This window comes from Oncorhynchus clarkii, chromosome 33 (genome assembly GCF_045791955.1).
Source record: "Oncorhynchus clarkii lewisi isolate Uvic-CL-2024 chromosome 33, UVic_Ocla_1.0, whole genome shotgun sequence".
Lineage (NCBI taxonomy): Eukaryota > Metazoa > Chordata > Actinopteri > Salmoniformes > Salmonidae > Oncorhynchus > Oncorhynchus clarkii.
In genome coordinates, this window is record NC_092179.1 from 36,980,663 (window position 1) to 37,003,162 (window position 22,500).

The 22,500-nt window shown below is 49.4% G+C and overlaps 1 protein-coding gene across 1 annotated transcript in view; it reads right to left on the reverse strand.

The window, feature by feature from the left end:
• LOC139393214 (xylosyl- and glucuronyltransferase LARGE1-like) overlaps positions 1-22,500 on the reverse strand; it is a 163,295-nt gene that overhangs the window by 28,722 nt on the left and 112,073 nt on the right. Inside the window, exons 7-10 of the mRNA XM_071141656.1 lie at positions 14,572-14,676; positions 10,722-10,834; positions 6,317-6,442; positions 5,101-5,256 (exon numbers count right to left, since the gene is read on the reverse strand). Coding sequence (XP_070997757.1) covers positions 5,101-5,256; positions 6,317-6,442; positions 10,722-10,834; positions 14,572-14,676 — 500 coding nt within the window. The remainder of the gene's footprint in view (positions 1-5,100; positions 5,257-6,316; positions 6,443-10,721; positions 10,835-14,571; positions 14,677-22,500) is intronic.

Sequence of the window (22,500 nt, forward strand, 5' to 3'; positions counted from 1 at the left end):
AGACATGGAGCTGGACTGGGAGGGATACAGGGAACTAGACATGGAGCTGGGAGGGTTACAGGGGACTAGACATGGAGCTGGACTGGGAGGGATACAGGGAACTAGACATGGAGCTGGGAGGGTTACAGGGAACTAGACATGGAGCTGGACTGGGAGGGATACAGGGAACTAGACATGGAGCTGGGAGGGTTACAGGGAACTAGACATGGAGCTGGACTGGGAGGGATACAGGGAACTAGACATGGAGCTGGGAGGGGTACAGGGGACTAGACATGGAGCTGGACTGGGAGGGATACAGGGGACTAGACATGGAGCTGGGAGGGGTACAGGGAACTAGACATGGAGCTGGACTGGGAGGGATACAGGGAACTAGACATGGAGCTGGGAGGGTTACAGGGGACTAGACATGGAGCTGGGAGGGATACAGGGAACTAGACATGGAGCTGGGAGGGATACAGGGGACTAGACATGGAGCTGGGAGGGATACAGGGAACTAGACATGGAGCTGGGAGGGTTACAGGGAACTAGACATGGAGCTGGACTGGGAGGGATACAGGGAACTAGACATGGAGCTGGGAGGGGTACAGGGGACTAGACATGGAGCTGGACTGGGAGGGATACAGGGGACTAGACATGGAGCTGGGAGGGGTACAGGGAACTAGACATGGAGCTGGGAGGGATACAGGGGACTAGACATGGAGCTGGGAGGGGTACAGGGGACTAGACATGGAGCTGGACTGGGAGGGATACAGGGAACTAGACATGGAGCTGGGAGGGTTACAGGGAACTAGACATGGAGCTGGACTGGGAGGGATACAGGGAACTAGACATGGAGCTGGGAGGGTTACAGGGAACTAGACATGGAGCTGGACTGGGAGGGATACAGGGAACTAGACATGGAGCTGGACTGGGAGGGATACAGGGAACTAGACATGGAGCTGGGAGGGTTACAGGGAACTAGACATGGAGCTGGACTGGGAGGGATACAGGGAACTAGACATGGAGCTGGGAGGGTTACAGGGAACTAGACATGGAGCTGGACTGGGAGGGATACAGGGAACTAGACATGGAGCTGGACTGGGAGGGGTACAGGGGACTAGACATGGAGCTGGACTGGGAGGGGTACAGGGAACTAGATATGGAGCTGGGAGGGATACAGGGAACTAGACATGGAGCTGGGAGGGATACAGGGAACTAGACATGGAGCTGGACTGGGAGGGATACAGGGAACTAGACATGGAGCTGGACTGGGAGGGATACAGGGGACTAGACATGGAGCTGGGAGGGTTACAGGGAACTAGATATGGAGCTGGGAGGGATACAGGGAACTAGACATGGAGCTGGGAGGGATACAGGGAACTAGACATGGAGCTGGGAGGGATACAGGGAACTAGACATGGAGCTGGGAGGGATACAGGGAACTAGATATGGAGCTGGACTGGGAGGGATACAGGGAACTAGACATGGAGCTGGACTGGGAGGGATACAGGGGACTAGACATGGAGCTGGGAGGGTTACAGGGAACTAGATATGGAGCTGGACTGGGAGGGATACAGGGAACTAGACATGGAGCTGGACTGGGAGGGATACAGGGAACTAGACATGGAGCTGGACTGGGAGGGATACATGGGACTAGACATGGAGCTGGACTGGGAGGGATACAGGGAACTAGACATGGAGCTGGACTGGGAGGGATACAGGGAACCAGACATGGAGCTGGGAGGGGTACAGGGGACTAGACATGGAGCTGGACTGGGAGGGATACAGGGAACTAGACATGGAGCTGGGAGGGTTACAGGGGACTAGACATGGAGCTGGACTGGGAGGGATACAGGGAACTAGACATGGAGCTGGGAGGGTTACAGGGAACTAGACATGGAGCTGGACTGGGAGGGATACAGGGAACTAGACATGGAGCTGGGAGGGTTACAGGGAACTAGACATGGAGCTGGACTGGGAGGGATACAGGGAACTAGACATGGAGCTGGGAGGGGTACAGGGGACTAGACATGGAGCTGGACTGGGAGGGATACAGGGGACTAGACATGGAGCTGGGAGGGGTACAGGGAACTAGACATGGAGCTGGACTGGGAGGGATACAGGGAACTAGACATGGAGCTGGGAGGGTTACAGGGGACTAGACATGGAGCTGGGAGGGATACAGGGAACTAGACATGGAGCTGGGAGGGATACAGGGGACTAGACATGGAGCTGGGAGGGATACAGGGAACTAGACATGGAGCTGGGAGGGTTACAGGGAACTAGACATGGAGCTGGACTGGGAGGGATACAGGGAACTAGACATGGAGCTGGGAGGGGTACAGGGGACTAGACATGGAGCTGGACTGGGAGGGATACAGGGGACTAGACATGGAGCTGGGAGGGTACAGGGAACTAGACATGGAGCTGGGAGGGATACAGGGGACTAGACATGGAGCTGGGAGGGGTACAGGGGACTAGACATGGAGCTGGACTGGGAGGGATACAGGGAACTAGACATGGAGCTGGGAGGGTTACAGGGAACTAGACATGGAGCTGGACTGGGAGGGATACAGGGAACTAGACATGGAGCTGGGAGGGTTACAGGGAACTAGACATGGAGCTGGACTGGGAGGGATACAGGGAACTAGACATGGAGCTGGGAGGGTTACAGGGGACTAGACATGGAGCTGGACTGGGAGGGATACAGGGAACTAGACATGGAGCTGGGAGGGTTACAGGGGACTAGACATGGAGCTGGACTGGGAGGGATACAGGGAACTAGATATGGAGCTGGGAGGGGTACAGGGAACTAGACATGGAGCTGGACTGGGAGGGATACAGGGAACTAGATATGGAGCTGGACTGGGAGGGTTACAGGGGACTAGACATGGAGCTGGACTGGGAGGGATACAGGGAACTAGATATGGAGCTGGGAGGGGTACAGGGAACTAGACATGGAGCTGGGAGGGGTACAGGGAACTAGACATGGAGCTGGGAGGGATACAGGGAACTAGACATGGAGCTGGACTGGGAGGGATACAGGGGACTAGACATGGAGCTGGACTGGGAGGGATACAGGGGACTAGACATGGAGCTGGACTGGGAGGGATACAGGGGACTAGACATGGAGCTGGACTGGGAGGGATACAGGGAACTAGACATGGAGCTGGACTGGGAGGGATACAGGGGACTAGACATGGAGCTGGACTGGGAGGGATACAGGGGACTAGACATGGAGCTGGGAGGGTTACAGGGAACTAGATATGGAGCTGGACTGGGAGGGATACAGGGAACTAGACATGGAGCTGGACTGGGAGGGATACAGGGAACTAGACATGGAGCTGGACTGGGAGGGATACATGGGACTAGACATGGAGCTGGACTGGGAGGGATACAGGGAACTAGACATGGAGCTGGACTGGGAGGGATACAGGGAACCAGACATGGAGCTGGGAGGGGTACAGGGGACTAGACATGGAGCTGGACTGGGAGGGATACAGGGAACTAGACATGGAGCTGGGAGGGTTACAGGGGACTAGACATGGAGCTGGACTGGGAGGGATACAGGGAACTAGACATGGAGCTGGGAGGGTTACAGGGAACTAGACATGGAGCTGGACTGGGAGGGATACAGGGGACTAGACATGGAGCTGGGAGGGTACAGGGAACTAGACATGGAGCTGGGAGGGATACAGGGGACTAGACATGGAGCTGGGAGGGGTACAGGGGACTAGACATGGAGCTGGACTGGGAGGGATACAGGGAACTAGACATGGAGCTGGGAGGGTTACAGGGAACTAGACATGGAGCTGGACTGGAAGGGATACAGGGAACTAGACATGGAGCTGGGAGGGTTACAGGGAACTAGACATGGAGCTGGACTGGGAGGGATACAGGGAACTAGACATGGAGCTGGGAGGGTTACAGGGGACTAGACATGGAGCTGGACTGGGAGGGATACAGGGAACTAGACATGGAGCTGGGAGGGTTACAGGGGACTAGACATGGAGCTGGACTGGGAGGGATACAGGGAACTAGATATGGAGCTGGGAGGGGTACAGGGAACTAGACATGGAGCTGGACTGGGAGGGATACAGGGAACTAGATATGGAGCTGGTCTGGGAGGGTTACAGGGGACTAGACATGGAGCTGGACTGGGAGGGATACAGGGAACTAGATATGGAGCTGGGAGGGGTACAGGGAACTAGACATGGAGCTGGGAGGGGTACAGGGAACTAGACATGGAGCTGGACTGGGAGGGATACAGGGAACTAGACATGGAGCTGGACTGGGAGGGATACAGGGGACTAGACATGGAGCTGGACTGGGAGGGATACAGGGGACTAGACATGGAGCTGGACTGGGAGGGATACAGGGGACTAGACATGGAGCTGGACTGGGAGGGATACAGGGAACTAGACATGGAGCTGGACTGGGAGGGATACAGGGGACTAGACATGGAGCTGGACTGGGAGGGATACAGGGGACTTGTTTTTTAAAATATATGAGGAAATACTATTCCATTTTATTTGGAATGGCAAGCCAGACAGTTAAACTGACATATTTATATAGATTAAACTGACTCTAGATCAGTATTGGTGAACCTACATTCTCAGGGCTGTATTTAAACTGACTCTAGATCAGTATTGGTGAACCTACATTCTCAGGGCTGTATTTAAACTGACTCTAGATCAGTATTGGTGAACCTACATTCTCAGGGCTGTATTTAAACTGACTCTAGATCAGTATTGGTGAACCTACATTCTCAGGGCTGTATTTAAACTGACTCTAGATCAGTATTGGTGAACCTACATTCTCAGGGCTGTATTTAAACTGACTCTAGATCAGTATTGGTGAACCTACATTCTCAGGGCTGTATTTAAACTGACTCTAGATCAGTATTGGTGAACCTACATTCTCAGGGCTGTATTTAAACTGACTCTAGATCAGTATCGGTGAACCTACATTCTCAGGGCTGTATTTAAACTGACTCTAGATCAGTATCGGTGAACCTACATTCTCAGGGCTGTATTTAAACTGACTCTAGATCAGTATTGGTGAACCTACATTCTCAGGGCTGTATTTAAACTGACTCTAGATCAGTATAGTTCCACATACGTTTTCGCTGTTGTGGTCTGTCTCGCTGGGGCAGCCGAAGAGTTCTCGTCTCAGGAGGTTTCCGTCGTACTCCAGGAAGGTGAGGTACAGGTTCCTGAAGAATTCTACATGCTTGTTCTTCACTCTCAGCTTCTTAGGAGAGTTCCAGTGGATCACCTGTAGGGGAGGAAGGGGGAGAGAGAGAGGGAGGAAGGGGGAGAGAGGGAGGGAGGAAGGGGGAGAGAGGGAGGGAGGGAGGGAGGGAGGAAGGGGGAGAGAGGGAGGGAGGGAGGAAGGGGAGAGAGGGAGGGAGGAAGGGGGAGAGAGAGAAAGAGAGGGAGGGAGGGAGAGAGAGAAGGAGGGAGGAAGAGAGAGAGGGAGGGAGGAAGAGAGAGAGGGAGGGAGGACGGGGGAGAGAGAGAGGGAGGGAGGACGGGGGAGAGAGAGAGGGAGGGAGGACGGGGGAGAGAGAGATGGAGGGAGGATGGGGGAGAGAGAGAGGGAGGGAGGAAGGGGGAGAGAGAGAGGCATAGAGTGAGATGGTTAGATTGAGGTTCCTGAAAAGCGCTAAGTGCCTGTTCTTCACAACAAGTTCCAATGAATCACTTGTAGTGGGGGAGAGAGAAGGAGGGAGACAGAGAGACAGAGATGACAGGCCAGTCAGAGAGACAGAGATGACAGGCCAGTCAGAGAGACAGAGAGAGATGACAGGCCAGTCAGAGAGACAGAGAGAGATGACAGGCCAGTCAGAGAGACAGAGATGACAGGCCAGTCAGAGAGACAGAGATGACAGGCCAGTCAGAGAGACAGAGAGAGATGACAGGCCAGTCAGAGAGACAGAGAGAGATGACAGGCCCGTCAGAATCAGAGAGATGACAGGCCAGTCAGAGAGACAGAGAGAGATGACAGGCCAGTCAGAGAGACAGAGAGAGATGACAGGCCAGTCAGAGAGACAGAGAGAGATGACAGGCCAGTCAGAGAGACAGAGAGAGATGACAGGCCCGTCAGAATCAGAGAAATGACAGGCCAGTCAGAGAGACAGAGAGAGATGACAGACCAGTCAGAGAGAGTAGAAGCATCTGGAAGGAGCAGGAAGCATGATGCCGACATTACTCTGCTGTCACACACACACACACACACACACACACACACACACACAAACACACACACACACACACAACGGACAAAGAGGGTGTGTGGAAACAGCTGCCATCTGTGTGTGAGATGCTCAACTCACCTTGAGGTCTGAAACATCCTTGTAGCACTTCTCAGAGCGGGTGTGGTCTGACAGCTGAACGTTCCAGAAGCAGGGCAGCTGGTGAACCAGGAAGGGGTTCTGTTTGATCACGGCGTTGAAGATGTCCTGCAGACACACACACAGATCAGACCTTAGTGTAGATAACAGATACAGAGATCAGACCTTAGTGTAGATAACAGATAGAGAGTTCAGACCTTAGTGTAGTTAACAGATAGAGAGTTCAGACCTTAGTGTAGTTAACAGATAGAAAGATCAGACCTTAGTGTAGATAACAGATAGACTAGACCTTACAGACTAGACCTTACAGATCAGACCTTAGTGTAGATAACAGATACAGAGATCAGACCTTAGTGTAGATAACAGATACAGAGATCAGACCTTACTGTAGATAACAGATAGAGAGTTCAGACCTTAGTGTAGATAACAGATAGACTAGACCTTACAGACTAGACCTTACAGATCAGACCTTAGTGTAGATAACAGATAGACAGACCAGACCTTAGTGTAGATAACAGATCAGACCTTAGTGTATATAACAGATCAGACCAGACCTTACAGATCAGACCCTTAGTGTAGATAACAGATAGACAGATCAGACCTTACTATAGATAACACATAGAGAGATCAGAGCTTAGGGTACATAACAGATATAGACTAGACTTTACAGATCAAACCTTAGTGTAGATTACCGATAGAGAGACCAGACCTCAAGATAACATAGACAGGGGGGACCTGATCCAGATAACATAGACAGGGGGGACATGATCCTAGATCATAATGAATCAGATAACATAGACAGGAGGGGGAGCCCCTGATCCTAGATCATAATGAATCAGATAACATAGACAGGAGGGGGACCTGATCCTAGATCATAATGAATCAGATTACATGGAGAGGAGGGACCTGATCCTAGATCATAATGAATCAGATAACATAGACAGGAGGGGGACCTGATCCTAGATCATAATGAATCAGATAACATAGACAGGAGGGGGACCTGATCCTAGATCATAATGAATCAGATAACATAGACAGGAGGGGGAGCCCCTGATCCTAGATCATAATGAATCAGATTACATAGACGAGGGGCGAGGGGGGCTGATCCTAGATCATAATGAATCAGATTACATAGACAGGAGGGGGAGCCCCTGATCCTAGATCATAATGAATCAGATTACATAGACGAGGGGCGAGGGGGGCTGATCCTAGATCATAATGAATCATATTAAACTCTTCACCATAGGTGAAACAGACACTGTCTTGGTACTGTTGTGGAAATTCATACCGATAGAGACTTTGTCATTTCTTCAAACAATCATCTTTATTCATTATCAATTAATTATGTCAATAATGAGACGAGTCAAGCCAACACTCTGGACTGTTGGGCCGATCAGCCAAACCTGATAATGTAAACCAGAGATCTTATAGAGGACATCTAAAAAAAATGCTTAGTCATGGCTGGTTCCACCCCTCCCATGCTGATCGGGGGGCATCATCAAGACACTTTGGTTCCTCTGCTGGTTATCTACACAGGATGTTGTTGTACCCCCAACCCGGCTTCCTTTCCCAGATGCCAGGATGATGAGACAGTGAGGGACTGTTCTAAACTCCTCCAGGCTAACTCTACAGTCACACACACCTCTTGTCTCCAGGCTACCTCCTCTTGTTTCCAGGCTGTCTCCAGTCACACACACCTCCTCTTGTCTCCAGGCTGTCTCCAGTCACACACACCTCCTCTTGTTTCCAGGCTGTCTCCAGTCACACACACCTCCTCTTGTTTCCAGGCTGTCTCCAGTCACACACACCTCCTCTTGTCTCCAGGCTGTCTCCAGTCACACACACCTCCTCTTGTCTCCAGGCTGTCTCCAGTCACACACACCTCCTCTTGTTTCCAGGCTGTCTCCAGTCACACATACCTCCTCTTGTCTCCAGGCTGTCTCCAGTCACACACACCTCCTCTTGTTTCCAGGCTGTCTCCAGTCACACACACCTCCTCTTGTCTCCAGGCTGTCTCCAGTCACACACACCTCCTCTTGTTTCCAGGCTGTCTCCAGTCACACACACCTCCTCTTGTCTCCAGGCTGTCTCCAGTCACACACACCTCCTCTTGTCTCCAGGCTGTCTCCGGTCACACACACCTCCTCTTGTCTCCAGGCTGTCTCCAGTCACACACACCTCCTCTTGTCTCCAGGCTGTCTCCAGTCACACACACCTCCTCTTGTCTCCAGGCTGTCTCCAGTCACACACACCTCCTCTTGTTTCCAGGCTGTCTCCAGTCACACACACCTCCTCTTGTCTCCAGGCTGTCTCCGGTCACACACACCTCCTCTTGTCTCCAGGCTGTCTCCAGTCACACACACCTCCTCTTGTCTCCAGGCTGTCTCCAGTCACACACACCTCCTCTTGTCTCCAGGCTGTCTCCAGTCACACACACCTCCTCTTGTTTCCAGGCTGTCTCCAGTCACACACACCTCCTCTTGTCTCCAGGCTATCTCCAGTCACACACACCTCCTCTTGTCTCCAGGCTGTCTCCAGTCACACACACCTCCTCTTGTTTCCAGGCTGTCTCCAGTCACACACACCTCCTCTTGTTTCCAGGCTGTCTCCAGTCACACACACCTCCTCTTGTCTCCAGGCTGTCTCCAGTCACACACACCTCCTCTTGTCTCCAGGCTGTCTCCGGTCACACACACCTCCTCTTGTCTCCAGTCACACACACCTCCTCTTGTCTCCAGGCTGTCTCCAGTCACACACACCTCCTCTTGTCTCCAGGCTGTCTCCGGTCACACACACCTCCTCTTGTCTCCAGGCTGTCTCCAGTCACACACACCTCCTCTTGTTTCCAGGCTGTCTCCAGTCACACACACCTCCTCTTGTCTCCAGGCTGTCTCCAGTCACACACACCTCCTCTTGTCTCCAGGCTGTCTCCAGTCACACACACCTCCTCTTGTCTCCAGGCTGTCTCCGGTCACACACACCTCCTCTTGTCTCCAGGCTGTCTCCAGTCACACACACCTCCTCTTGTTTCCAGGCTGTCTCCGGTCACACACACCTCCTCTTGTCTCCAGGCTGTCTCCAGTCACACACACCTCCTCTTGTCTCCAGGCTGTCTCCAGTCACACACACCTCCTCTTGTTTCCAGGCTGTCTCCAGTCACACACACCTCCTCTTGTCTCCAGACTGTCTCCAGTCACACACACCTCCTCTTGTCTCCAGGCTGTCTCCAGTCACACACACCTCCTCTTGTTTCCAGGCTGTCTCCAGTCACACACACCTCCTCTTGTCTCCAGGCTGTCTCCAGTCACACACACCTCCTCTTGTTTCCAGGCTGTCTCCAGTCACACACACCTCCTCTTGTTTCCAGGCTGTCTCCAGTCACACACACCTCCTCTTGTCTCCAGGCTGTCTCCAGTCACACACACCTCCTCTTGTCTCCAGTCTGTCTCCAGTCACACACACCTCCTCTTGTTTCCAGGCTGTCTCCAGTCACACACACCTCCTCTTGTCTCCAGGCTATCTCCAGTCACACACACCTCCTCTTGTTTCCAGGCTAACTCTACAGTCACACACACACCTCCTCTTGTTTCCAGGCTAACTCTACAGTCACACACACCTCCTCTTGTCTCCAGGCTGTCTCCAGTCACACACACCTCCTCTTGTCTCCAGGCTGTCTCCAGTCACACACACCTCCTCTTGTTTCCAGGCTGTCTCCAGTCACACACACCTCCTCTTGTCTCCAGGCTGTCTCCAGTCACACACACCTCCTCTTGTCTCCAGGCTGTCTCCAGTCACACACACCTCCTCTTGTTTCCAGGCTGTCTCCAGTCACACACACCTCCTCTTGTCTCCAGGCTGTCTCCAGTCACACACACCTCCTCTTGTTTCCAGGCTGTCTCCAGTCACACACACCTCCTCTTGTCTCCAGGCTGTCTCCAGTCACACACACCTCCTCTTGTTTCCAGGCTGTCTCCAGTCACACACACCTCCTCTTGTCTCCAGGCTGTCTCCAGTCACACACACCTCCTCTTGTCTCCAGGCTGTCTCCAGTCACACACACCTCCTCTTGTCTCCAGGCTGTCTCCAGTCACACACACCTCCTCTTGTCTCCAGTCACACACACCTCCTCTTGTCTCCAGGCTGTCTCCAGTCACACACACCTCCTCTTGTTTCCAGGCTGTCTCCAGTCTCATCTCTGTCTCATCTCTGTCTCAACATGGTAAACGTGCCGGTCATTAATATGAGCAGCAGCTCTTAAATAAAATCCTTGGTGTTTCATTACCATAAAATACTGACGTGTGAAATGTGATAATCCAGCCGTTTTAACGGTGAACTTCAAGTAGATCAATACAGGGTGTGTTTATGATTCTGTGTGTGTGTGTGTTACCTGGTCAGCCAGTGATGTAGACAACATGCTCATCAGTTCTCTCTCTGCTGTCAGTCTCCACATCTGTTCCCACCGCAGCTTCCTCAGTCGGTCCAGCAGCAGCAAGATCACACCTGGGACAGAGGTCACATGACTTAACAGACCCAATCAGCAGCAAGATCACACCTGGGACAGAGGTCACATGACTTAACAGACCCAATCAGCAGCAAGATCACACCTGGAACAGAGGTCACATGACTTAACAGACCCAATCAGCAGCAAGATCACACCTGGAACAGAGGTCACATGACTTAACAGTCCCAATCAGCAGCAAGATCACTCCTGGAACAGAGATCACATGACTTAACAGACCCAATCAGCAGCAAGATCACACCTGGAACAGAGGTCACATGACTTAACAGACCCAATCAGCAGCCAGATCACACCTGGAACAGAGGTCACATGACTTAACAGACCCAATCAGCAGCAAGATCACACCTGGAACAGAGGTCACATGACTTAACAGATCCAATCAGCAGCAAGATCACACCTGGAACAGAGGTCACATGACTTAACAGATCCAATCAGCAGCAAGATCACACCTGGAACAGAGGTCACATGACTTAACAGTCCCAATCAGCAGGTGAGACATTACCTGAATTAACAGGTTAGACATGACCTGAATTAACAGTAATGTCTAACTGAGGTAGCAGAGGGAACAGTCTATGACTTGGGTGGCTGGAGTCTGACAATTTTTAGGTTCTTCCACTGACACCGCCTGGTATAGAGGTCCTGGATGGCAGGAAGCTCAACATATTCTCATCACATTACTTCCTGTGTTACTGAACTCATCTGTTGAAGACGCCATTATTGCCAAATGCATTAGATAGAGCAGCAATATGGTTTGCTGCTCTGCCTCTCTCTGGGGGCTGAATGGCACCCTATTCCCTATGGGCCCTGGTCAAAAGTAGTGCACTATATAGGGAATAGGGTGTCATAGGGCCCTGGTCTAAACTAGTGCACTACATAGGGAATAGGGTGTCATAGGGCCCTGGTCTAAAGTAGTGCACTACGTAGGGAATAGGGTGTCATAGGGCCCTGGTCTAAAGTAGTGCACTACATAGGGAATAGGGTGTCATAGGGCCCTGGTCTAAAGTAGTGCACTACGTAGGGAATAGGGCCCTGTCTAAAGTAGTGCACTATATAGGGAATAGGGCCCTGTCTAAAGTAGTGCACTACGTAGGGAATAGGGTGAATATAGCACCCTTTGAGACCCAGACTAACTCTAGCTGTGGAAGATCAGCAGGGTGGAGAGAGAGATGGTTTGTTAGTTCCAGTCCAAGACATTATTCACGCTGTCTCTGTCCCCAAGAAGAGAGGAGGCAGTTTGTTCCAGTTCTCTGTCTCTGTCCCCAAGAAGAGAGGAGGCAGTTTGTTCCAGTTCTCTGTCTCTGTCCCCAAGAAGAGAGGAGGCAGTTTGTTCCAGTTCTCTGTCTCTGTCCCCAAGAAGAGAGGAGGCAGTTTGTTCCAGTCCAAGACATTATTCACTCTGTCTCTGTCCCCAAGAAGAGAGGAGGCAGTTTGTTCCAGTCCAATACATTATTCACTCTGTCTCTGTCCCCAAGAAGAGAGGAGGCAGTTTGTTCCAGTCCAAGACATTATTCTGTCTCTGTCCCCAAGAAGAGAGGAGCCTGAAGTAATACTTCTGTTATTGGTGAGAAAACTTACAGGCAGCTCAGGCAGCGACAATAAAGTTAGTCATTATCGTTGTGAATAAAGTTAGTCATTATCATTGTGAATAAAGTTGGTCATTATCATTGTGAATAAAGTTAGTCATTATCATTGTGATTGTGAATAGCGTTAGTTATTACCAGTGTGGCTAATGTTAGTCATTATCATTGTGAATACATTTAGTCATTATCGTGGTGAATAAAGTTGGTCATTATCATTGTGAATAAAGTTGGCCATTATCATTGTGAATAAAGTTATTCATTATCATTGTGAATAAAGTTGGTCATTATCATTGTGCATAAAGTTGGTCATTATCATTGCGAATAAAGGTGGTCATTATCATTGTGCATAAAGTTGGTCATTATCATTGTGAATAATGTTAGTCATTATCATTGTGAATAACGTTAACCATTATCATTGTGAAAACAGTTAGTCATTACCATTGTGAATAAAGTGAGTCATTAACATTGTGAATAAAGCCAGTCATTATCATTGTGAATAAAGTTAGGCATTATCGTTGTGAATAAAGTTATTCATTATCATTGTGAATAAAGTTGGCCATTATCATTGTGCATAAAGTTGGTCATTATCATTGTGAATAAAGGTGGTCATTATCATTGTGCATAAAGTTGGTCATTATCATTGTGAATAATGTTAGTCATTATCATTGTGAATAACGTTAACCATTATCATTGTGAAAACAGTTAGTCATTACCATTGTGAATAAAGTGAGTCATTAACATTGTGAATAAAGCCAGTCATTATCATTGTGAATAAAGTTAGGCATTATCGTTGTGAATAAAGTTAGTCATTATCATTGTGAATAAAGTTAGTCATTATCGTTGTGATTGTGAATAAAGTTAGTCATTATCATTGTGAATAAAGTTAGTCATTACCATTGTGAATACAGTTAGTCATTACCATTGTGAATACAGTTAGTCATTACCATTGTGAATAAAGTGAGTCATTAACATTGTGAATAAAGTGTCTTTATTATTGTGAATAAAGTGAGTCATTATCATTGCGAATAAAGTTAGTCATTATCGTGGTGAATAATGTTATTCATTATCATTGTGAATAAAGTTGGTCATTACCATTGTGAATAAAGTTAGTCATTATCATTGTGAATACAGTTAGCCATTATCATTGTGAATAATGTTAGCCATTATCATTGTGAATACAGTTAGCCATTATCATTGTGAATAAAGTTAGTCATTATCATTGTGAATACAGTTAGCCATTATCATTGTGAATAATGTTAGCCATTATCATTGTGAATACAGCTAGCCATTATCATTGTGAATAAAGTTAGTCATTATCACTGTGAATACAGTTAGTCATTATCATTGTGAATAAAGTTAGCCATTATCATTGTGAATAAAGTTAGTCATTATCATTGTGAATACAGTTAGTCATTATCACTGTGAATAAAGTTAGTCAATATCATTGTGAATAAAGTTAGTCATTATCATTGTGAATAAAGTTAGTCATTATCATTGTGAATAATGTTAGCCATTATCATTGTGAATAAAGTTAGTCATTATCATTGTGAATACAGTTAGCCATTATCATTGTGAATAATGTTAGCCATTACCGTTGTGAATACAGTAGCCATTATCATTGTGAATAACGTTAGTCATTATCATTGCGAATACAGTTAGTCATTATCACTGTGAATAAAGTTAGCCATTATCATTGTGAATAAAGTTAGTCATTATCATTGTGAATAAAGTTAGTCATTATCATTGTGAATAAAGTTAGTCATTATCATTGTGAATAACGTTAGCCATTATCATTGTGAATAACGTTTATACAGTTTAAGTTTATACAACAGACGTCTCAAAGGGAAGAAATGACCTTTTTTATTTCATGTAGAAAATCCACTGACTGTCCCCCCTCTCTGTGTGTCTCTCACCTGTATTGAAGATGTAGAAAATCCACTGACTGTCCCCCCTCTCTGTGTGTCTCTCACCTGTATTGAAGATGTAGAAAATCCACTGACTGTCCCCCCTCTCTGTGTGTCTCTCACCTGTATTGAAGATGTAGAAAATCCACCGACTGTCCCCCATCTCTGTGTCTCTCACCTGTATTGAAGATGTAGAAAATCCACCGACTGTCCCCCTCTCTGTGTGTCTCTCACCTGTATTGAAGCCCCTCTCCAGGGCGGGCCAGGGCCGGTGATTCTTCCACAGGTTCCCCAGGTACCAGTCACTCTGGTTCTCCACCAGACCTAGAACCTGCTGACCTAGAACACAGAACACTCAGGTTACTATGGTTCCCCAGGTACCAGTCACTCTGGTTCTCCACCAGACCTAGAAACTGGAAAAGAGAGACACACAGGTTACTACCAAGGGCTGCTCTATAGAAGAGTAATGTCTCATTATCATAATTAATGGAGTCAGCTGTCAAACAACACTCAGGTTACTACCAAGGGCTGATGTATAGACGTGCATAGAGAACACACAAACAATGCTGCACCATAGAGTAGCATTGGATCGTTATAACAATCACCCACCAGAGGGCGCTATGGAGTCAGCTGCTCAACAAGCTGTTAGTAGAGCCCATCCACTGACGTTGAATCAATTGCAAGAAATAAAGAGAAATGAATGGTGCCTTTTGAGCAAGACAATCTGCTCACATTGAGTTAAAGCTGATTGAGTAGATGAAGGTAAGAACAGAGAGAGAGGTGGAACATCTAGTCATGAAAGAGAGGAGGGGTCGTGGAGTACAGGAGCTCAGGGAGGACTGGAAGGGGAGGTATCATCTTGGAGGAGAGGGAGGTATCATCTTGGAGGAAAGGGGAGGGAGGTATAGTCTTGGAGGAGAGGAATCATCTTGGAGGAGAGGGAGGGATCATCTTGGAGGAAAGGAGAGGGAGGTATCATCTTGGAGGAGAGGAATCATCTTGGAGGAGAGGGAGGGATCATCTTGGAGGAGAGGGAGGGATCATCTTGGAGGAGAGGAGAGGGAGGTATCATCTTGGAGGAGGAGGGGGGATCATCTTGGAGGAGAGGAGAGGGAGGGATCATCTTGGAGGAGATGAATCATCTTGGAGGAGAGGAAAGGGAGGGATCATCTTGGAGGAGAGGAAAGGGAGGGATCATCTTGGAGGAGAGGAAAGGGAGGGATCATCTTGGAGGAGAGGAGAGGAGAGGGATCATCTTGGAGGAGAGGGAGGGATCATCTTGGAGGAGAGGGAGGGATCATCTTGGAGGAGAGGGAGGGATCATCTTGGAGGAGAGGGAGGGATCATCTTGGAGGAGAGGGAGGGATCATCTTGGAGGAGAGGAGAGGGATCATCTTGGAGGAGAAGAGAGGGATCATCTTGGAGGAGCGGAGAGGGAGGTATTATCTTGGAGGAGAGGGAGGGATCATCTTGGAGGGGAGGGAGGGATCATCTTGGAGGAGAGGGAGGGATCATCTTGGAGGAGAGGAGAGGGATCATCTTGGAGGAGAGGGAGGGATCATCTAGGAGGAGAGGGAGGGATCATCTTGGAGGAGAGGGAGGGATCATCTTGGAGGAGAGGAAAGGGAGGTATCATTTTGGAGGAGAGGAGAGGGAGGTATCATTTTGGAGGAGAGGAATCATCTTGGAGGAGAGGAGAGGGAGGGATCATCTTGGAGGAGAGGAGAGGGAGGTATAATCTTGGAGGAGAGGAGAGGGAGGTATCATCTTGGAGGAGAGGAGAGGGAGGTATCATCTTGGAGGAGAGGAGAGGGAGGGATCATCTTGGAGGAGAGGAGAGGGAGGGATCATCTTGGAGGAGAGGAGAGGGAGGTATCATCTTGGAGGAGAGGAGAGGGAGGTATCATCTTGGAGGAGAGGAGAGGGATCATCTTGGAGGAGAGGAGAGGGATCATCTTGGAGGAGAGGAGAGGGAGGTATCATCTTGGAGGAGAGGAGAGGGAGGTATCATCTTGGAGGAGAGGGAGGTATCATCTTGGAGGAGTGTAGAGGGATCATCTTGGAGGAGAGGAGAGGGATCATCTTGGAGGAGAGGAGAGGGAGGTATCATCATGGAGGAGAGGAAGGTATCATCTTGGAGGAGAGGAGAGGGATCATCTTGGAGGAGAGGAGAGGGAGGGATCATCTTGGAGGAGAGGGAGGGATCATGTAGGAGGGGAGGGAGGTATCATCTTGGAGGAGAGGGAGGGATCATCTTGGAGGAGAGGAGAGGGAGGGATCATCTTGGAGGTGAGGAGAGGGAGGGATCATCTCGGAGGAGAGGAGAGGGAGGGATCATCTCGGAGGAGCGGAGAGGGAGGGATCATCTTGGAGGAGAGGAGAGGGAGGGATCATCTTGGAGGAGAGGAGAGGGAGGGATCATCTTGGAGGAGCGGAGAGGGATCATCTTGGAGGAGAGGGAGGGATCATCTTGGAGGAGAGGAGAGGGAGGGATCATCTTGGAGGAGAGGGAGGGATCATCTTGGAGGAGAGGGAGGGATCATCTTGGAGGAGAGGGAGGGATCATCTTGGAGGAGAGGAGAGGGAGGGATCATCTTGGAGGAGAGGAGAGGGATCATCTTGGAGGAGAGGGAGGGATCATCTTGGAGGAGAGGGAGGGATCATCTTGGAGGAGAGGAGAGGGATCATCTTGGAGGAGAGGGAGGGATCATCTAGGAGGAGTGGGAGGGATCATCTTGGAGGAGAGGGAGGGATCATCTTGGAGGAGAGGAAAGGGAGGTATCATTTTGGAGGAGAGGAGAGGGAGGTATCATTTTGGAGGAGAGGAATCATCTTGGAGGAGAGGAGAGGAGGGATCATCTTGGAGGAGAGGAGAGGGAGGTATAATCTTGGAGGAGAGGAGAGGGAGGTATCATCTTGGAGGAGAGGAGAGGGAGGTATCATCTTGGAGGAGAGGAGAGGGAGGGATCATCTTGGAGGAGAGGAGAGGGAGGGATCATCTTGGAGGAGAGGAGAGGGAGGTATCATCTTGGAGGAGAGGAGAGGGAGGTATCATCTTGGAGGAGAGGAGAGGGATCATCTTGGAGGAGAGGAGAGGGATCATCTTGGAGGAGAGGAGAGGGAGGTATCATCTTGGAGGAGAGGAGAGGGAGGTATCATCTTGGAGGAGAGGGAGGTATCATCTTGGAGGAGAGGAGAGGGATCATCTTGGAGGAGAGGAGAGGGATCATCTTGGAGGAGAGGAGAGGGAGGTATCATCTTGGAGGAGAGGAGAAGGAGGTATCATCTTGGAGGAGAGGAGAGGAGAGGGATCATCTTGGAGGAGAGGAGGGATCATGTTGGAGGGGAGGGAGGTATCATCTTGGAGGAGAGGGAGGGATCATCTTGGAGGAGAGGAGAGGGAGGGATCATCTTGGAGGAGAGGAAAGGGAGGTATCATTTTGGAGGAGAGGAGAGGGAGGTATCATTTTGGAGGAGAGGAATCATCTTGGAGGAGAGGAGAGGGAGGGATCATCTTGGAGGAGAGGAGAGGGAGGTATAATCTTGGAGGAGAGGAGAGGGAGGTATCATCTTGGAGGAGAGGAGAGGGAGGTATCATCTTGGAGGAGAGGAGAGGGAGGGATCATCTTGGAGGAGAGGAGAGGGAGGTATCATCTTGGAGGAGAGGAGAGGGAGGGATCATCTTGGAGGAGAGGAGAGGGAGGTATCATCTTGGAGGAGAGGGAGGGATCATCTTGGAGGAGAGGAGAGGGATCATCTTGGAGGGGAGGAGAGGGAGGGATCATCTTGGAGGAGAGGGAGGGATCATCTTGGAGGAGAGGAGAGGGAGGGATCATCTGGAGGAGAGGAGAGGGATGATCTTGGAGGAGAGGAGAGGGAGGGATCATCTTGGAGGGGAGGAGAGGGAGGGATCATCTTGGAGGAGAGGGAGGGATCATCTTGGAGGAGAGGAGAGGGAGGGATCATCTTGGAGGAGAGGGAGGGATCATCTTGGAGGAGAGGAGAGGGAGGGGTCATATTGGAGGAGCGGAGAGGGATCATCTGGAGGAGAGGAGAGGGATGATCTTGGAGGAGAGGAGAGGGAGGGATCATCTTGGAGGGGAGGAGAGGGAGGGATCATCTTGGAGGAGAGGAGAGGGAGGGATCATCTTGGAGGAGAGGAGAGGGAGGGATCATCTTGGAGGAGAGGAGAGGGAGGGATCATCTTGGAGGAGAGGAGAGGGAGGGATCATCTTGGAAGAGAGGGAGGGATCATCTTGGAGGAGAGGAGAGGGATCATCTTGGAGGAGAGGAGAGGGATCATCTTGGAGGAGAGGAGGGGGAGGGATCATCTTGGCACAGGGGTTTGGGGTGAGTTGAGGTAGGGGTTATTGAAGAGATAGAGGATGAAGGCATGGAAGGAAGGCAGCTCTAATGAAGACTAAGGAAGATTAATGAGGGACTATTGGAGTGTGTGTGTGTGTGTGTGTGTGTGTGTGTGTGTGTGTGTGTGTGTGTGTCTGTGTTGCAGCTGCTAGTCAAACAGCAAAGAGCAGACGGGCTTTAGATGTCGTGAAAACAAAGCCCACGGCTCTGTTACTCTCTGGGACAATCAGAGGGGAAGGACACTCAATTCAATTCAATTCAAGGGCTTTATTGGCATGGGAAACATGTGTTAACATTGCCAAAGCAAGTGAGGTACACTCTCTCTCCCTCAAAGTATTTATCAGAGTCACTCTCTCTCTCTGTATGTCCAAGTGTCTCTCTCAGTATGTCCCAGTCTCTCTCTCTCTCTCTCTCTCTCTCTCTCTCTCTCTCAGTATGTCCCTGTCTGTCTGTCTGTCTGTCTGTCTGTCTCTCTGTATGTCCCAGTCTCTCTCTCTCTCTCTCTCTCTCTCTCAGTATGTCCCTGTCTGTCTGTCTGTCTGTATGTCTGTCTGTCTGTCTCTCTGTATGTCCAAGTGTCTCTCTCAGTATGTCCCAGTCTCTCTCTCTCTCTCAGTATGTCCCTGTCTGTCTGTCTGTCTGTCTGTCTGTCTGTCTGTCTGTCTGTCTGTCTGTCTGTCTGTCTGTCTGTATGACCCAGTCTCTCTCTCTCCCTCCCTCCCTCCCTCCCTCCCTCCCTCCCTCCCTCCCTCCCTCCCAGTATTTCCCAGTCCCTCAGAGACCTGAGTAGCGGGGAGGAAGACACACTTATAAACAGATACTCAGAGATGTCATCTAGAGACTTGGGGGAATTCAGAAATCAAAGAGTGTATATTCCATTTGCTTTAGTCACCTGTGAGTGACACGCAGATGAATCAAACAAACATCTCTCCCTTTACAGATGCATTCCTTCTAAACAGAGGCTTTTCACTGCGGAAATGATCAACTTCTAGTCTGGAGGGATGTAGATCCCAAACCACTGTTGTGAAAACCCTCCTCTTCAAGTCAGCCAGACAAGACAAGGGGTAAGGAAACACCAAACAACTAAATCAATACAATCATTTTATCAGCTTCAACAAAGATGGGTCTCTCTGTGCCACTTCGAGAGCAGACGAGATGAAAACAACCCCCCCCATTTTAAAATCCGCCCCAATTCTCCAACCCCCTTTTCAGAAAGACTTCCCAGAGCTTGTCTCATATTTTCTAGAAGTTTCCAGTCCCCCCGTCCACATATTCAGTACGGTAACTTGTCTTCTTCTCTTCACAGACAATTAACTTGTATTGTTACTGGTTAGTGGATATTGATCCTCCAATCAGAGATGTTGGCATTGTGATGTCATTGTTACTGGTTAGTGGATATTGATCCTCCAATCAGAGATGTTGGCATTGTGATGTCATTGTTACTGGTTAGTGGATATTGATCCTCCAATCAGAGATGTTGGCATTGTGATGTCATTGTTACTGGTTAGTGGATATTGATCCTCCAATCAGAGATGTTGGCATTGTGATGTCATTGTTACTGGTTAGTGGATATTGATCCTCCAATCAGAGATGTTGGCATTGTGATGTCATTGTTACTGGTTAGTGGATATTGATTCTCCAATCAGAGATGTTGGCATTGTGATGTCACCCCCCCCCCCCCCCCCCCGGACCAAAATGAGATTCAATAACTTCTATATATAGATTAGCAGTTGAGACAGAGAAAATACATTCACAAAACCTTTGTCCCAAATGGCTCTCTACTCCCTACATAGTGCACCACAGACCCTATGGATCCCGGTCTAAAGTAGTGCACTATAGTTGACCACAGACCCTATGGATCCCGGTCTAAAGTAGTACACTATAGTTGACCACAGACCCTATGGATCCCAGTCTAAAGTAGTGCACTATAGTTGACCACAGACCCTATGGATCCCAGTCTAAAGCAGTGCACTATAGTTGACCACAGACCCTATGGATCCCAGTCTAAAGTAGTGCACTATAGTTGACCACAGACCCTATGGATCCCAGTCTAAAGTAGTGCACTATAGTTGACCACAGACCCTATGGATCCCAGTCTAAAGTAGTGCACTATAGTTGACCACAGACCCTATGGATCCCAGTCTAAAGTAGTGCACTATAGTTGACCACAGACCCTATGGATCCCAGTCTAAAGTAGTACACTACAGTTGACCACAGACCCTATAGATCCCAGTCTAAAGCAGTGCACTATAAAGGGAATAGGGTGCCATTTGGGATTCAGACTAAGATAACAGAATGCATGGTGTATCTATTGGCAGTCTTCTTTAGACAGTGATTCTTAGCAGGGAATCCATACGCTATCTTCTACCAGTAGAGGGAACTTATCACATCTTCATTTCATTACATGTGGAGAAGAATAGAGAGAGAGACAAAGAGAGACAGAGAGACACAGAGAGACAGAGAGACAAAGAGAGACAGAGAGACAGAGAGAGACAGAGAGACAAAGAGAGACAGAGATAGACAGAGAGACAGAGAGAGACAGAGACAGAGAGGGAGACAAAGAGAGACAGAGACAGAGAGATAGAGAGAGGGAGACAGAGAGAGACAGAGAGACAAAGATAGACAGAGACAGAGAGAGAGAGATAGAGAGAGGGAGAGAGAGAGAGAGAGAGAGAGAGAGAGAGAGAGAGAGAGAGAGAGAGAAACAGAGAAACAGAGAGAGAAACAGAGAGAAACAGAGATCTGTGGGGTTTGGTAGTTTTCTCGAGTTCTACTGCTGCTGACAGATGAATGATAATGTCCAAGGTCACCAGAGACAGTGAGGCAGACTTCCACAGGCTCACGCATGTCCACCGTCTACAGCTTCCTTCACTTGTTCCCAGAAACCACCACCATGTCCACCATCTACAGCTTCCTTCACTTGTTCCCAGAAACCACCACCATGTCCTCCATCTACAGCTTCCTTCACTTGTTCCCAGAAACCACCACCATGTCCACCATCTACAGCTTCCTTCACTTGTTCCCAGAAACCACCACCATGTCCACCATCTACAGCTTCCTTCACTTGTTCCCAGAAACCACCACCATCTACAGCTTCCTTCACTTGTTCCCAGAAACCACCACCATATCCTCCATCTACAGCTTCCTTCACTTGTTCCCAGAAACCACCACCATGTCCACCATCTACAGCTTCCTTCACTTGTTCCCAGAAACCACCACCATGTCCACCATCTACAGCTTCCTTTACTTGTTCCCAGAAACCACCACCATGTCCTCCATCTACAGCTTCCTTCACTTGTTCCCAGAAACCACCACCATGTCCACCATCTACAGCTTCCTTCACTTGTTCCCAGAAACCACCACCATCTACAGCTTCCTTCACTTGTTCCCAGAAACCACCACCATGTCCACCATCTACAGCTTCCTTCATTTGTTCACAGAAACCACCACCATGTCCACCATCTACAGCTTCCTTCACTTGTTCCCAGAAACCACCACCATGTCCACCATCTACAGCTTCCTTCACTTGTTCCCAGAAACCACCACCATCTACGGATTCATTCACTTGTTCCCAGAAACCACCACCATGTCCACCATCTACAGCTTCCTTCACTTGTTCCCAGAAACCACCACCATCTACAGCTTCCTTCACTTGTTCCCAGAAACCACCACCATGTCCACCATCTACAGCTTCCTTCACTTGTTCCCAGAAACCACCACCATGTCCACCATCTACAGCTTCCTTCACTTGTTCACAGAAACCACCAAAACATCCACAGACTGAAGGTGAAAGACTTC